General features: G+C 39.5%; 2 protein-coding genes across 2 annotated transcripts in view; one reads left to right on the plus strand and one right to left on the minus strand.

The window, feature by feature from the left end:
- The window catches only part of LOC127448973 (uncharacterized), a 222,445-nt gene extending 221,223 nt beyond the window's left edge, over nucleotides 1-1,222 (plus strand). Inside the window, exon 2 of the mRNA XM_051711993.1 lies at nucleotides 228-1,222. Coding sequence (XP_051567953.1) covers nucleotides 228-810 — 583 coding nt within the window. The 3' untranslated portion in view covers nucleotides 811-1,222. The remainder of the gene's footprint in view (nucleotides 1-227) is intronic.
- Nucleotides 1-18,734, minus strand: part of LOC127448953 (voltage-dependent calcium channel subunit alpha-2/delta-2-like) — a 282,297-nt gene that overhangs the window by 211,990 nt on the left and 51,573 nt on the right. The gene's annotated exons all lie outside the window — the stretch shown is intronic.

An 18,734-nucleotide genomic window follows, 5' to 3' on the forward strand; every position in this document is an offset into this window, starting at 1 on the left:
GTTAAATTTGCATCAAATACACTATATTGCCAAAAGTATTCGCTCATCTGCCTTTAGACGCATATGAGCTTAAGTGACATCCCATTCTTAATCCATAGGGTTTAATATGACGTCAGCCCACCCTTTGCAGCTATAACAGCTTCAACTCTTCTGGGAAGACTTTCCACAAGGTTTAGGAGTGTGTTTATGGGAATTTTTGACCATTCTTCCAGAAGCGCATTTATGAGGTCAGACACTGATGTTGGACGAGAAGGCCTGGCTCGCAGTCTTCGCTCTAATTCATCCCAAAGGTGCTCTGTCGGGTTGAGGTCAGGACTCTGTGCAGGCCAGTCAAGTTCTTCCACACCAAACTCGCTCATCCATGTCTTTATGGACCTTGCTTTGTGCACTGGTGCGCAGTCATGTTGGAACAGGAAGGGGCCATCCCCAAACTGTTCCCACAAAGTTGGGAGCATGGAATTGTCCAAAATCTCTTGGTATGCTGAAGCATTCAGAGTTCCTTTCACTGGATCTAAGGGGCCAAGCCCAGCTCCTGAAAAACAACCCCACACCATAATCCCCCCTCCACCAAACTTCACAGTTGGCACAATGCAGTCAGACAAGTACCGTTCTCCTGGCAACCGCCAAACCCAGACTCGTCCATCAGATTGCCAGATGGAGAAGCGTGATTCGTCACTCCAGAGAACGCGTCTCCACTGCTCTAGAGTCCAGTGGCGGCCTGCTTTACACCACTGCATCCGACGCTTTGCATTGCACTTGGTGATGTATGGCTTGGATGCAGCTGCTCGGCCATGGAAACCCATTCCATGAAGCTCTCTATGCACTGTTCTTGAGCTAATCTGAAGGCCACATGAACTTTGGAGGTCTGTAGCGATTGACTCTGCAGAAAGTTGGCGACCTCTGCGCACTATGCGCCTCAGCATCCGCTGACCCCGCTCTGTCATTTTACGTGGCCTACCGCTTCGTGGCTGAGTTGCTGTCATTCCCAATTGCTTCCACTTTGTTATAATACCACTGACAGTTGACTGTGGAATATTTAGTAGCGAGGAAATTTCACGACTGGACTTGTTGCACAGGTGGCATCCTATCACAGTACCACGCTGGAATTCACTGAGCTCCTGAGAGCGGCCCATTCTTTCACAAATGTTTGTAGAAGCAGTCTGCATGCCTAGGTGCTTCATTTTATACACCTGTGGCCATGGAAGTGATTGGAACACCTGAATTCAATTATTTGGATGGGTGAGCGAATACTTTAGGCAATATAGTGTATCACCCCCAAATTTTTCAAGTTTGTTTGAACTCCAGAGCAGAGCCATCCATATTTAGGTTAAAGAACCAGCTTTACGAAGCTGGTGGGGTGAACCAGTGAGCATAACCTCAGTCTTGTCACTGTTGAGACAAAGAAAATTTTGAGACATCCAATTTTTTTATCTCAGTAATACATTATGCAAGAAAGGCGACAGCCACACAATCACCAGGTTTTGAATGGATGTAAATCTGGGTGTCATCTGCATAAAAATGATAATTAAGACCAAGCGATCTTAAGAGCTGACCAAGGGGAAACATGTAAATGCTAAAAAGACTGCAAAGACTGCCTTTCTTTAGAAGTACAGAATGACATGTTTGAATTGTTTTTGAACCTTTTTTTTTTATTTTTTATTTTTTAAGATCCATTGATAAACTGTCCTAAAGTCCACTTTATTTTAATAAAAAAAGGCACAGTCATTCGTATATAAATGACTTAATCTGTCTAGGGTCAGAATGAAGGATATGAGATATGAAAACGGCATGCGCTTTACTAGCAGGGGAAAAAGAGCCTGCCCTTTTTTTCTCTTCTCCTCCTCGTGGTATCTTTCTTTAAGACAGATATAAACGTCAGCCTTTTATTAAGTGCTGATGGAATGGATTGTGTGTGTGTGTGTGTGTGTGTGTGTGTGTGTGTGCGTGTGTGTTTGCGCATATCCATCCGTCCATCTGGCATTTCCATTCCTCTCTTTTCTGTATCTTTTTTTGCTCTCTCTCTTTCTCTCTCTCTCTCTTTCTCTCTCAATAATAAAGTTTTTTATATAAGAAATGATAATGAAATCAGACATTTTTGTGATCAAATGGCAGATACCAAAAAGAAAATTTTACATTAAGTGAGGAGTGCTTCTCTGCGCAAAACTCGCAGACACTAGAGTGTTGTCGGTCATTTTCAGAGCATTATGTGATTGCTAAAAAGTTCTGAGTGTTTTTTAGTGCATCACATTGGGTTACTGGTGTGTTCTGGAGATATGTAAGACAAAAGAGATCAAACCAAAGTCTCTATGATATTGGGATCTTTCAATGCAAGTTTATGGGATTTTTCCAGCCATTTTATCATCCACCAAGTAAAAATCGTAAGTCTGATCACTTAAGGCATGGTCACCTTTGCACGGCAAACTTCTGCGACCAAAATACAGTCATCTCAATTGGAACACAAATTTGCAGCGTCCACAATAATGCTTTTTTTTTGTTTGTAAGATGCATTATTAAACTGTCCAGCTGTCTGCTTTATTTTGGACTACCGGTGGCGAAGAATTTTCCAATTTGAATTTCGTGTGAGGTTCAAGTTTGGTGAACTTTGACAAAGAATTTGCAGCATTGATCAATAGGAAGTTGCTTAGTAGTTGCTTAGGCTTTAAGCTGTCTCCATCTTCCAAAGGCATCTCCAATATTTATCCTTGTTTTACTACGCCTCTGGTCATGGTGGTTTTTAGACGAATGGCGAGGCTTTTTAGGTCAGGTGGAATCTGTTATCTCTGATCCAGTTCCTCTGTGTGGGCAGTGCTTCGTACATAGCTATTAAATAATCACAATGGATGAGCAAATCATTTTAGCTGTAATTTTCTTTATAACTTCACTCTTGGAAAATATTGCTGCATAAAAAAAGAGGCTTCTTGACAACTAGCTTACAGAATTCACAGTGTTAAGGTAAATGTGACCACGCCTTTTAAACTAATAGCACACCTCTCCTCAACAAGCCATACGATTTGAGGTATCATTCTTGTCTGTAGTACAAACGATGCAGGAAGAGATATGCACTGAAGCTAAATACTTAAGGTTTTTTTTTTTTTTTTTTATCACTACCCCTGAGTATGAGCAATAGTGAAAGTGATTGAGCTGTATCGTTAGTGACGGCACTCATGATAGAGTGATTCAATGGAGGAAAGAATATTAAACATGCACAGTCAATAGATTGTGCTCACAGTGATGGACAGATGACGACCTTCATCAGCAAAGCAGGAAACAGAGCAGTGATTAGTGTGATGAGCTCCACAACACACACACACACTCAAAGCGATCAGTACAATCAGCTCACGAGGGAAGTCTTCCGGGTTGTAGCTGTTGTGTGTCAAACTCAATCAAAGGCAGCCTGAAGTGTGTACGTGCAGTTGTGTGTGTGATTTTGTGTGCACCTATGTGTGTCACAGCTGGTTTCCTATTTCCACCTTCTCTACATTAATTAGTTATCAGCTCTATCCAAGAAATGCTGAAGTAATTGGCAGATTACAGCACAATTTTCCTTAATTGCATCCTGTGTTGTGACATTGACTTTAGGCACAAAACCACCCCACAACACACACTTGAACCTCTATCAGTCCCTTGGCCTTATCATTTTAAAGGCAGATTTCACTGGTTATATGTGGGTGTTTCTTTTTTTTTGGGGGGGGGGGGGATTTTCTCCACTTTTTCCTCCCAATTTGGAATGCCCAATTGCTTTTTAAGTCCTCGTGGACTCACCTCAGTCCGGGTGGTGGAGGACGAATCCCAGCTGCCTCCGCGTCTGAGATCGTCAACCCGCGCATCTTATCACGTGGCTTGTTGAGCGCGTTGCCACGAAGACATAGTGCATGTGGAGGCTTCAACTCACCACGCACCCCACCGAGAGCGGACCACATTATAGCAATCACGAGGAGGTTACCCCATGTGACTCTACCCTCTAGAAGACCTGGCTGGAGTCACTCAGCACGCCCTGGGATTCGAACTAGCGAACTCCAGGGGTGGTAGCCAGCGTCTTTACCACTGAGCTACCCAGGCCCCATATGTGGGTGTTTCTTCAACTTTGGGCACTTTTAGTATTGTGAATATCTACAAAGTAAAGTTTACATGCATCACAGGAGATTTATGTCATTTGTCATTTTTTTCGTCTTCTGAAAATTCTCACCACAGTGTCATTTCCAGTACATCTCAAATTCTGTATTGAGTTTAATAAGATTCTGTGGTGGAAACGACACTGATGGAAATTACATTTTATTGTTTTTGAAATAAAATGGGGGACTCCTTTGTTTTATTCAAACATCACTTGTTTCATTTAATCTCAATCATGTTCTTCACTAACACTTTTGTCGTTGACTTTTGAAAAAACTTTATTAGGAGCAAAATAGTTAGGCCTGTAGGACAGTCATTTAGACATTTAGATGTTGCACCTAATTGTTCTCAATTGCCGAACATTCTCAAGCTTCTTCATTATTCATTCTGGATTAAGTTACTTAAATGATATCAAACGTATCCATCCAGAACTCACAAACACAGATCAGACCCCAATGATTCACCATTAATCTTTTTCTGGGCAAAAGACTAAGGCATGTTCTACGATTGTCCGTATGCATGGTGCCCAAAATTCAGTGTGGTTTCTTTAAAGATTAAGTTATAAGTAGCTCGTTGCTTCACTAAAAATGGATGTGGATGGAATCGTAATCAAATGTTCCGAAACACTATTAGTCATAAACCTCAAGCTAATGAAAAAGTAAATATGTGAGTTAACGCCACGACTCATGATCAAATCGCCCAATCAAAACCATATCATATCTTATCCATCTTGACACATGTAATAGACTTTCAAGGGGAAAATTTAGTGCTACAAAGTTTCTCTTTCACAGCTCAGGAGACTAAATTTAGCAATCAGTTATGCTTTGTTTAAAGATGAACTTTGTCTCAGTTGTTTCTCTTAACATTCTTAAATAAATAGAAACAATATAGACAATTGTAGACTTACAGTAAGAATATAAAGCTATAAATTCAATGTGGATTGCATAGCTCAGATAATTTGGTCTCTGATGAGTATTTTAAATGTTTAAGTTGATATTAAAATCCTAAATGCTCACACAAATTGCACAAGAACATTTTTGCAGATTGCAGATTGCAGATTTTGAAAGAGCCAAAAGGTTCAAATGGTTAAATTACATACGAATGTGTCCTTGGACAATACATTCCAAAAGACTGATCTTATCGCAATAAAAAAATAAAATAAAAATCTTTTATCTTTGTATTCTGCTGGACATAGTCCTGTAAATGGTTGCGAAATGTCACCGTATGAGTCCCTCGCCACCTCAAATGTCAAATGAATTCTAAACGTGCAGCCATTGCCCTTGCACTGGGCGAGTCAATAAAGTTAGCCCTCGCTTATAGAAACATCCCAGTCTCAGTCCATAGAAGCCCATTCAGACATGAAGCCATTAAATTCAGTTTAGAGTGATTTATTCAGCTGTGCAGTGAGGCATGGGAAGAGAGAACTGGACCAGCATCAACGATAATGTATACTGGTGCTGATAGGTGTTTTTAGCACCATGGATAGCTTATGATGAGCTAAGAAGTTTAGGAAGGGTTATTTGTGCAATTTGAAGTAGGAAAAGACAGTTTTAGGTTCAAATGTAATACCACTCACAAGCCATTTCGCTTATGTTATATATATATATATATATATACACTACCGGTCAAAAGTTTTGAAACACAGTAAAGTCATCACAACTATGGAATAACATAAATGGAACTATGGGAATTATGTTGTGACTATAAAAATCCAAAATAAATCAAAACTGTGTTATATTTTAGCATCTTCAAAGTAGTCACCCTTTGCCTAGAATTTGCAGACATGTACTCTTGACATTTTCTCAACCAACTTCTTGAGATATCAGCCTGGGATGCTTTTTAAACAGTATTGAAGGAGTTCCCATCTATGTTGGGCATTTATTGGCTGCATTTCTTTATTATTTGGTCCAAATCATCAATTTCTAAAACTTTTTTTTTTAAATTTATTTATAAAATTTTAGTTTTATAATGAAATAAATTAATATTGTGGCACAATTATATTTTTTTCTACTAAACTAATTTCAAACATTTAAGCATACGCCTTCAGATCAAAAGATTTTTAAGATCATGAGAAACATTTCAGTCAAGTGTTTCAAAACCTTTGACCGGTAGTGTGTGTGTGTGTGTATATATATATATATAGTGTATATATGTATAAATTATTTGTATTAAGAAAGTAAATAGGGTCTATTTTGACTTCAAGCTGACTTTAAGGAAGGTAATCAAAAAAACTTGGTAAAATATGAGTACATGAACAGACCACCACATTATGGTCAAAATCATCCCCTTCTACATTGGCCTTTTCTCTCAGCACTCTTTCTTATTCATTTAACTGATGGCTACATACTGTCAAATTCAACCCAGAAATGACATTGAAACTAGCGGCTTTAAGGCGATTCTTTGATCTGCAGTTTGACAGGTGGTTTGCAAGTCCAGACAGTCGAGGAGGAGGAACTGGATGAAGGCTTTCCAGATGCACGTCCCGCTGGCAAAACGACAGGTCTGATATGCCTTTAATTGCTCACCATTACACCCCCTGAGGAACGCAATTAACACCCGAGGAATCTTTTGATGAATCAGAATTGAGCTAGCTGTCCACTGATAGGCTATTTTTTTTTAATCCAAAGAGTGGCTTCATTTTTAAAATGCTTCAAAAATGCGTACTGCTGAAATTAAAGCTTATAGTCCCTTTTGATTTATCTAGATGTCTGCATGAATGTCTCCCTGAAATTTGTTTGGATCTTATCATCTAAGTCATAATAAAAAAATATTGGTGGTTTATTTCATAGAGAACATATCAAGAGTTAATTCAAGACTTAATCCTTAAAATCTGAGCATTAGTAATAGTGACCCATGCTCTTGCAAGGACCACTAACAAGGTAGTCAGAGGAAAATGTTTGGAACTTCCTTATAATGACTTCTTGAAAACAATAATTGGAGTGAGCTGTTCCAGTCATCATACAAGTGTGTGACCTTCTCTGCCACATAAACAATATTGTATACCGACGCTTCACAACCAAATTCTGTTCAAGTGCAGTGTGAACAAGATTTTGGAAGACTTCTGAAGAGCTATTCAAGCTCATAAGATGGAAAGGGTTACCAAAGGATTTCAAAAAGACATTGGTCCACAATCAGACAGAAATTTCACACTGCTGTTGATTCACTCGGTTGGAGTGTTTGTCCTGCAAAAATAAATCCAAGGGCACGCTGTAGAAACCTCAAACAATCGAGGGAGAACTAGAGGGTGATGGCTGAGGATCTGAGAGGATCACTTCGCACTTGATAATGGCTGTGTTTATGAACCTACTATGAGAAAAACACTGAAGACTGCTATTCTTTGGCTGTTTTGATGGACAAAGCCATTTCTCCATGAAAAAAATGAAAAAAACTCTTACTGAACATCCCAGGGCTGTAATGGTGAACCAACGGAAGCCACATTTCACTACATGTCCACATTTCAACCCAAAAGCAAATGATCTTAGGCCATCTCAAGTGACTTTAAATCCAGCAGTTTGCATTTAACTGTACATGAATTGTCAATAGCCTATATACTGTATTTATGAATCAGATAAAGGTGGATGTAAAATTGAAGTGGCTGGTAAAATTGGGACAAAAAAGTTAGTTTCGTACACTTCTTTCAACTGAGGTACAGAAAATGGCAAATATCTGCAGTGGAGGCATCGTCGATATCACATGCGAGGGTAAGTTAGACTAACTATATATTGAAAACGCAGTTGCAGGCTAATATATCTTTTCACTTGATCTTAGAGCACAGCCTATTTTGCATTGCCTATAATCTTTGAAAATTCCTGTGTATTTATGAATGGTCTAAAATACGGGCTATATGAGTTCAATTGAATTTACTAATTATAGTTTCATGTTATGATTATTATACAAGTCTTTCACAATTCTTTCTGGATATTATTGTGTTTTGAATGGCGCTAAATGATTTTAGTATAAACAGCTGTTATACTAAATTAAACTCAGGAGAAATTCAGTTAAAGGTGCTATATGTAAGATTGACAAAAAGCGTTTGAAATGGGTACTGCAGTCCAAATTCAAAATATTGGAGAGTTGTCTGCCCCGCATCCATTTTAAAGGATATCTGGGCTTTAAGCTGTCTCCATCTTCCAAAGGCATCTCCAATATTTATCCTTGTTTTACTACGCCTCTGGTCATGGTGGTTTTTAGACGGATGGTGAGGCTTTTTAGGTCAGGTGGAATCTGTTATCTCTGATCCAGTTCGTTTGCTGGCTCCCATGGCTGCAGCACGCAGTGTTGTTTGCCTGCATACTTGTTCAAATCTGGCAACCTGGCGGTGTCAAAATACTATTGGTAAGTGGGCAGTGGGCGGGATCACACAGGCCAAAACATAAACAGAAATTCTGACCGGGAATGGAAACTTCAAAGTAGAATATACTGGCTGTAGCATTGTTATCAGAGAAGCCTGAATTTCAACTTAGCATGTTTCCTGATTCTCTAATGACATATTATGGTCATTTTATGATTTAGTACAGTAAAAATATTAAATATAGCACCTTTAAAAATTAAAATGCATCATGAAATGTATCGTATCGTGGTCTCTGTGTTGTGATGTGTATCGAATAGTGATGCTGTTGGTGATACCCAGCCCTAAAGGAGGATATGCTTAGTTGTCATGAATAACACACTCTCATGGCGAAATTGTAAGCATGCATATGACTTTTCTAAATTTGGCTAATTCGAATGATATCGTGCAACTGCACTTGTTTGAATTCTCATGACTTTCACTACAGCCAACGCTGGACATCGTTTCCATCTAATACGTGACAATTACTTGCTTCTGTCACACACAACAGCTTCCTATCATGTTTACACACTCTACTGATTGGTTAAGTTTAGATAAGGGGTTTGGGTTATTATTGGTTTAATATTAGTAAGCATATCTTTAACGCCTTGTGCGCGGAACTCGTGCTTCCGCATTACACATCCGGGAATTTGCACGTGATGAAGTCGTACGAGTTTATGTGAACAACATCATGCAAGACCATACCAAATAGCCAACTCGTAAATTATGTACAACTTTTCACGAGATCGGGTTGGTCATGAAAATATAATCACGATGCAAAACATATTCCTGTTCTTCCTGTTGTGAAATTCACCCCAAACCCCAAAACCTCATCCTCTGTGTGCATACAAAACTGCTTTTCAGGGTGTTAAGTCATTTCCATCAGTGTAATTTCCACCACATAATTCTTTTAAACCCAATACAGAATTTTAGATGGGCTGGAAATGAAACTGTGGTGGAATTTTTCATGACTTTCAAAAAGAAAATGACATAAATCTCCTGTGATGTACAGTACTGTGCAAAAGTTTTAGGCACTTGTGAAAAATGATGCATAGTGAGGATGTCTTCAAAAATAATGAAATAAAAATAGTTTTCATTTATCAATTAACATCATACAAATTCCAGTAAACATAAAAAAGCTAAATCAATATTCGGTGTGACCACCTTTGCCTTTAAAACAACACCAATTCTCCAAGGTACACCTGGACACAGTTTTTCTTGGTTGTTGGCAGATAGGATGTCCCAAGCTTCTTGGAGAATTCTCCACAGTTCTTATATCTATTTAGGCTGTCTCGATTGCTTCTGTCTCTTTATGTAACCCCAGACTGACTCGATGTTCAGTGGAGGGCTCTGTGGGGGCCATGACATCTGTTGCAGGGCTCCCTGTTCTTCTATTCTAATCTTTTCTATTTGCAAAAGTAATGTTTGGGAGTCTAAAATGTATTTTTCCTACTAACACACTAAAGCTGAAGATATAAATAACCATCTTAAGACAAATGCTTTTGTGAAACATTTTATGTGCCTAAAACTTTTGCACAGTACTGTATGTACATATACTGTTGGACATTGTTAGAAAATCAATTAAATAAATGTGAGCATGTGAAAAATGTTGAAACAAGACTTACTTTCTAGAAATTGATAGTGCTAAAAGTGCCCGAAGTTTATGAAACTGAAACAGCTCTGTATTGCGAACTGGGCTAAAAATACAAAAAAATTGTAGAGTATGAATCTTTGCCAAAAATTCAGCATATATCTGATCAGCTTCCTCATGAAATATTTGGTTGATGATATTGTCAATACAGAGATATCATGCATGACCCTTTTTTTTTTTTTTTTTTCTAATTTGGAATGCCCAATTGCTTTTGTGGTCGCATAGTGATTCAGCTCAGTCCGGGTGGCAGAGGATGAATCCCAGTTGTCTCCGCATCTGAGATCGTCAACCCGTGTATCTTATCACGTGTCTTGTTGAGTGCGTTTCCACAGAGACATAGCGCATGTGGAGGCTTCACATCCACCGCGGCAACCACGCTCAACTCACCACGCGCCCCACTGAGAACGAACCACATTATAGCGATCATGAGGAGGTTACCCCATGTGACTCTCCCTCCCTAGCAACCGGGCCAATTTGGTTGCTTAGGAGACCTGGCTGGAGTCACTCAGCACGCCCTGGGATTCGAACTAGCGAACTCCAGGGGTGGTAGCCAGCGTCTTTACCACTGAGCTACCCAGGCCCCCCATGCATGACCTTGATTGTTTAAACCATGTGCACAATTCTATTACTCTACAATCCTAATCTACATATCAACCCATAGCATTCTCTTAAAGATGTGTAATCTTAAAGATTTACAAAAGGGGTGTGTCTCACTTTAACAAGCAGCACTCAATTTTGACTAATGTATACCACAAATGCACAAAAGCACACACACCGATGAGGCCCCCCCCCACACACATGACATTCATCGCACTGCCTGGAGAGGCAGATAGAGCTAGAAGGAAAGCAGCAGAGACAAAACAAGAGAGTAATTAAAGGGACGTGCTGCCCATGTAAATGCCAATAGGGTCGAAGCCCTTTAAAAGGGATGGGTGTGAAGAGAGGACACTTAAAGAGAAGTGTTCGGAGATAAGGCTTTTAGCACGCCGTGTGTAATGTGTGTTCCGATAGAGGAAAAAAGAGTGGACAAGGTGTCTTTGAGGACATAAAAAATACAATCCGTGTTAAGTCCCGTTTTTGAAGGGGATGGTTGAAAGTTAAAATTAAAAATACCCTCATGTGTTCCAAACCAATATTATTGTCTTTCTTCTGTGAAATACAAATGGAAGAATGTGTAGGATGCTCTTATCGATGGAAAAGGACAGACTGATTTAATGAAAATTAAGGTGGTTTTCCTACTAGCAACATTTGCTTGAACATTATTTGTACAACTTGAACAGTTGTACATGTCCGATTATATCTGATGCTCACAAACATCTTTTTTGAGCACACAGCTGGTTCACTCACTTATGTATATGAAAGGCACCTAACCTCTTCTGTGTCCTTCAACGTCTGCCTGCCACTCATGGTGCACGTGTGTGTTTGTTTTTGTGCAACTGATGATGTCATCATGCTTAAATCGGCAAAAACTCGGCAAGCTATTTTACAAGTACGGACTCAAATACAGGTTGCTTTACTCACTCATGCAAACCGTGCCACAGTTCCATTGCAAGCAAACTCAGACCACGTCCTAATGGTAGTCCAACTAAGTTTTGTACCACCGTCCGCAAAACAGCTTTCATATTACCAATTTTGATGCTCTGTTTCAGACTAAACTGCCAGTGTGAAAGCCCCCTATAGGAGACTGTGGCGACATTTTTGAAAAATTGTATTACATGGTTCCTTAATGTATTGTGGCAGTTCCGAAGTGAAATGTTCACTGTATGGGGCTAAAAGTGAGTTAAACTTTGTCCCAAACAGATTACATATAGAGGTTAAGGTTAATGCTCCATCAAGTTTTTAACCAACAAAACCAAACTCCCTTCCTTAAACCTTAAATCTAAACCTAACCATTAGTGTCAAAAAAAGCAAATGCAACATGAAAAACACAATTGCTGAAGCACTCACATCATTTTGTGGTGCTTCTATGACACTTTCGGCTCACGTGTCGACTTGCGTGCTCTTCAGGACTCTTATCCTGTTTCTTTGCATCGCAAGTGCAACGCTTTATCAATTGAGCTACCGTGCAATTTGATCACACCCGAACAAGCTTGTAAATGTACTGTAGTTGGTTATGTAATGCAAAAACATTAAAATGTATCGCCTTACAAGTCGATGTGCTACAGTAAAAGTCTTTAGATGTCATAAGATAGCACTGTTTGAGGAACAGGGCGAAAAGTGTTTATAAACTGTGATGTATGTGAAAAGGAATAGCCCAAAATTCCTTTTTGTTGTAGTGCCTCTAGTGTTCATTTCAACAGGAAACTGCCGCGATGCATACAACAAGCATATAAAAATCACTTTTGCAAAAACGCAGGCATTGTGAAAAGATTCTATGAGATTAGGTTGGACCAAGGGCTGTTCCTTAAAAGCACCATTTTTCATGTCTTCTGAAGCCTTACAATGCTTTTGTGTGAGAAACAAACTGTGAATGACATCAAATATCATTGATTTTAAAGAGTCTAGCCATGGACATCAAAGCTTGTGCAGAGACTATTTATTTATGAGAGACGGACCACTTCTATTAAAATGAATTGGATAAACTGGAATGCCCAACCAAGGAGCTCTAGAGCCCAAAAGTCGACGGATGTAGAAAGGAAGTCCCGCCTTACAGGTAAAAGAGCCAATCACCTTTTAGGTACAGATATCGCCTGTCAATCAACTCAAGAACTTGCATGCGCATTAGCTATATAAGCCAGGAAAATTGCGCTTTTAGCGTAGTATGAGGTACAGTAAAGAAGCACAATTTATGATACCAGTGTTGTCAGACTTTATTGCTGATTTGAAATATGTTGTTTAAACTGTAAGGAAATACAGTTATACCCAGTAAAGAAACCAGTATGAACAATGATGACCAGGGGTCAAAGTTGAAGTTCAATCAAGAGAGAGAGAGTTTACTTGAGACAAAGATCTCCACATTTCCAAAGGCAAAAGACTGAAAGAGAAAATGAGTTGAGGATCTAACCTTGAACTAACTTAGATTACAGAAACAACAGTAACTATAGACATATGCAAATTAATTGACATCATCGTTACAAGTACATGGTTCTGATAGGTGAACAGTACAGATAATTCTAGAACATACAAACAATTGCTGTGTCTTGTTTCGAAGGCTGCGTGCTAGCTAGGAGGCGTCCTTTGAAGGCTGCAGTATACCGAGCGTCCTCCTTTAAACAAGCCTCATTTAAATGAGATGGCCTTCGTAGGACAAATGGAAACAGAACTTATCATGGTTGCTATGACAGCACAACACTCTTTAACAAGCCCGAGCACTTTGAGTGAGAAGGGAACAAAGTCCCTTTGGAAGGGAATACATAAGGTACATTTTAGGAGAGTTATAATGATATATTAAAATCATTTTACAGGTGTACTTTTAGTCTATAATACTTTATTTTAATTATATATTACTAAATTATACATATTATATACTCTGCACCCGTCTACTGAGGTACTTCAACTTGGGAATTAACATTACTTGCGTTTGAACATCATATTTTCGGGCAAATTGCCGTAATTCTTTTTTCAGACAAATGATGTTCATTTCCGTTGAAGCAAAGAATTGTGGGTTGTGAGTGGCCACGAAGGATACACCTCATGCATCCACCATTAAAGAAGGTTGCACTCGAAGGTCGCAACTGGAGTGTCCTACTCGCTTTTCTGAAACGAGACAGCCTCGATGACGTATGCGGCTGAGAAAGGTGACCTCCGGAGGACATAGACTTTGAAATGAGACACAGCTATGGTGTTCAGCTCAACTACGTGAATGCAGTCATTCAAAGATTATATTTTTAAAACACTAAGTCAAGTTTGTCTGCAGATACAGGTCAGATGTGAGTCTCCTTTTAGATACACTGGCATTCAGTCCCTCTGACTACGTCACATGATTCTCAAAACTACAAACAATCCCTCCAATGACATCGTTAGACAGAACACAACATAGGCTATATTTTCTCTCAAGGATGATTCAGACCTCGATGGGACACAGACCTTATCCAGCTGGAACTTTTGATCATAACAATTACTACTGAATGTATTCAACTTATCAATAGGATGAAGAGACAGGGGTAAATCCACTCCTTCAAAACATAATCTTGGCAAGAAGTTTTTGAGATTTCAGTGTTCTCCCATTCAAGTAGATAGGAGCTGCACTGTCATGACTGGAAATAGCCACACAGGAGCATTCCAAAGATGGCCGACAGTGGACTGACTTTCTAGAAAGACTTTGGCTTGTGCAACATGTCTCAAGGTGCCATATTTGAATGTACGCAAAAGCACTCCCATCCTCATTCACTTCTATTGAATGAAAAAAAAAAAACAGCCAGGACATTCAGCCATCTCCTTTGTGTTCCATGCACGAAAGAAAGACTTATGGGTTTGGAATTACATGAGGGTGAATACATGATGAAAGAATTGTCATATTGGGTGAACTATTATCTCACATTCATGCAAACGGTGACTTTTATGCATCTCTTCACATGTAAACCAAAGCACACACATGTGCGACATGACCCAGAAAAGCTGGCAAACCATTGCAGCGTGACAAGGTAATTTCACCATGCTGGACTAAGGGCCCAGTTTACACCCTACCAAGCCATCTCCAAACCACCGTTGCCATGGAGACCAGCCACTTAATGACTGATAACGGCAAACGACCTGGAAACGTGCAAAGATTGAGAAGGGGAGAGAGAGATATTACGAGGAACAAAGACAGCAATTTAGCATCGGAGGACAGCGTGAAGTCAGATTATGTCGTCATTGTAAATTATCATTAATTTCCCTCTGTCCAACCAGTGAAGATTAATGCCTCGCTCGTCGCACCGTAGCAAAGGAGAGGGATCATACCATTTAGAAACACCCCTATCTCATCTACAACCGGCATCCGGGGCGCTATAGAAAAATAAACAGCGGTATGTACAAATTCGCACTTGGTTGGGGGAGTTGTGAAAGATGTTGCATTGTATTATTAATTCACTAAGTGCTATCAGTGTTTCAGTGCTGACTAGGTCTTTATATTCAGTGTCAGAATGAATTAGAAGCCACTTAGGCAGAAGAAACGTAAACCATTAAAACAAACTCATTTATAATAGGGAGGTTTGACTGAAAATGTGACCAATGCACATTTTTGCGCCGCTTTCAAGGAAACTTCTAGACATCCACAGACTAGGATATTATAACCCTGGGGTTCTTCTGGAATACACTACCATTTCTGCTCGCGGGAGATTTTTAGAAACTGCCATTTCAAGATATTCACACTGCTTCAGATGTGTAATCAAAAATGGCTAACCTGTGCCAGAAGTGCTTTTATAAAAGCTTTGATTTCTTTCTTGCCTTGTGAGAGCTGTCAAAGGGTATTTTTTGTGATTTTACAGTGTATATATATATATGTATGTGTATATGTGTGTGTATATATATATATATATATATATATATATATATATATATATATATATATATATATATATATATATATATACACACATCTGAATGTCCTCCAGCAAACTTTTATAGTGGAATAAAAATCAGTCAGTAATGGTAAAAAATAACCACAAGGGCAACTGTCAACATCTAAGAACACTTTTTATTGACATACACATACACACTTGCAACCAATATGTATAATTATTCTAGATAAAAATGCTAATTTTGCTTCTCACCTGCTTTATTTACATATCGTGGCATTTCAAAGAAGTTCACTAAGCAGGCAACGAGTTGTGGGTAATTTTGCTCTGTCAATGTGACCTAGTAGTCACCTGGCTAAGCTTGGCTTAGTCTCTCACAGTCTTTTCTGCTGTTTATCAACCCCACACCTATATTTTCATCCCGTTTTTAACCTTGCAGTTCCAGTCAAATGCTGGTGTGTTTGTCTGCTGCTGCTCTCCGGCTAATTTTCTATGTTTTTAGATGCTTTTGTTTACTGGCATTTTGAAGGCGCGACCTCAGGAAATGGAGTTTTATGCTTCTCTTTTATGGATAATTTTATGGACTATTGACTTTTTTAGTTTGTTTGGAATCTACACTACATCTTCACCAGACCAACTTGAGCCCTTCTCTCTACGCTTTTATCTCCACATCATCCTCTCATTTAACTGGATTACCTCAAAGTAAATAAACACTGCTGTACTCACCGATGGTCTTCGCAGGGACTGTTACATGCAGTCTTGAATGGGCTGCTTGATTGCCTGTACATCGTCCATGTCCAGTGGGGCTGGAGCGTGTGGACTTTGAATTCGGGTCATGTTGGTGGATCATTGAGTATGTTCTGCCTTCTGTTGCCCATCTTGGCCTGATGAGTTAAGCTGTTGGCACTCTCCTGTCTCAGTAGGGAGCTCCCTGCTTGTTTGCAGGCTCACGCTGTTATTTTTCTTCCGACATGGTTTTATACTACTCATCCCTGGATTTACGGTGTTTGAATTCCTTGGCCCGCATGTCAGCTGGAGTTTACAACTATTGCGCTGCTCTTGGAATTGCGCGTCGCCCCCAGTATGTCCATCGAGGGTCTCGCCAACATCCCTGCAGATTACCGGCTGATTCCCCAGACAACCACCACATACCGGCCATCTGGTCTTCACGCTGTCGCCCTCCGACTGATGCAAGTGATGTGAAGCGGGGTGTCAATTTCGATAATCTCAGCTTGCTGAAACACACATCTTTTATTTCACCGAAAAATGCAGATATTGCCACTATTAAGATGGCCCTTATAAATGCACGATCAATATGAACAAGTCTTTTATTCTGAATGACTTTTTTATATCACGCTCTCTGGACTTTTTACTCATCACCGAGACCTGGCTGAATCCTGGCGAACAAATGGCCCTGGGGGATCTAACACCGCCAGGCTGTGACTTTTTAAATTCTCCACGGCCTTCAGGGCGAGGAGGTGGCGTTGCCACTGTTTTTAGAAGATCTTTTAAATGAAGAATGCTACCTATGGACATGTATTCCAGTTTTGTGGTCCAATTATTAAAGATTGACGTCTTGGGTCCTGCTTTCTGTGCACTTGTGTACAGACCTCCCAGATTTAATAGGGACTTCACCCTATTAAATTTCTCTCTGGACTGGTGTCTCATGGAGATAGACTCCTGATTCTTGGGGATTTTAATATTCACGTATGCTGTCCATCAAAACCTCTGGTAAATGAATTTCTTTACCACACTGAGTCTTTAAATTTTGTATGACATGTCACTGGTCCTGCTCACAATAGGGGTCATACATTGGATCTTGTGTTATCATATGGTATCTCTGTATCTAACTTAGAGGACTTAGATATTGGCATTTCTGACCATTATTCGATAATGCTTGAGTCAGTCTGTCCTTGTCCTCTTCCTACATTTTCTCAGCCCTTACGTCACCCCCGGACCATTCACTCGTCTACTGCCAATAGAGTTTTTTTCAGAATTTACAGATGATGTCTCAGCTGGACTCGACACTGAATCATTGGTTGAAGCTTTCAATAAATCTTGTCCTTTTACTTTTGATAATGTCACTCCGCTTAAGCCAAGGAGAGTTAAGGGTGTTTCATAGCCTTGGCTAAATGAAGTCACCCGCGCTCTCAGACAAGAGTGTAGAAAAGCAGAGTGCAAATGGAAGTGGAAAAGAGACAAGCTTCAGGTCTCTTTTGACATTTAAAAGGTGTGTTTAAAAAAAATAACAAAGAGCAGTAAAGGAAGAGAAAGCTATGTTTTTCTCTAAAGTAATCTCTGATAATGCAAATCGACCAAAAGTATTGTTTAATACAATCGATTCCATTTTAAACCCTACTAGAAATGCTTTCTGGACGCCACTCAAGAGACTTGTGAAACAATTTTAAACTTCTTTACTCACAAAATTGAGCAAATTAAAGATGCTGTTGTACCTTCACAGTTTGACCAACCACTAATACCTTCCCCATCCAGCTCCCTGACTCACTTTCAACCAGTTTCGTCAGCACAGTTAGCAGACGTAGTCTCTAAGATTAAGTGTTCCAGTACAAGCTGGATATTCTTTCTCTGCACCTTCTTACAGATGTTTTCATAACTATTAGTTCCAGTGTGACAGCTATAATTAACAGCTCCTTAGCAAGTGGAGTTGTTCCAAGTAGTTTTAAACATGCAATTCTACATCCTTTGTTAAAAAAAACCTTTTTTGGATCCAGCAATACACAACAATTATAGACTAATCTCCAAATTGCCTTTTATTTCCAAGATTTTGGAGAGAGTTGTTTATTCGCAGCTCTACTCCTATCTAAATACATTTAACATTTTAGACACATTTCAGTCTGGCTTCAGACCCTTGCACAGCACCGAATCTGCTTTGCTGAAGGTCACTAATGATATTTTTCTCTCAGGTTCACCTGCTATATTAGTTTTATTAGACCTCAGTGCCACGTTTGACATTATCGACTATAATATTCTTTTCAATCGTCTTAAGTGTATGGTTGGCATCCAGGGTATGGCCCTTCAGTGGTTTGCCTCCTATCTAAAAGATAGGACATTTTCTGTTAATTTAGGGAATTATTCTTCTATGTCAGCTCAATTATCTTGTGGTGTCCCTCAAGGGTCGATATTAGGACCCTTACTATTTTCCCTGAATATGCTTCCTCTGAGCTCTATTTTCCAGAAGTACAGCATA

The sequence above is a fragment of the Myxocyprinus asiaticus genome, chromosome 12 (assembly GCF_019703515.2).
Source record: "Myxocyprinus asiaticus isolate MX2 ecotype Aquarium Trade chromosome 12, UBuf_Myxa_2, whole genome shotgun sequence".
Taxonomy (NCBI): Eukaryota; Metazoa; Chordata; class Actinopteri; order Cypriniformes; family Catostomidae; genus Myxocyprinus; species Myxocyprinus asiaticus.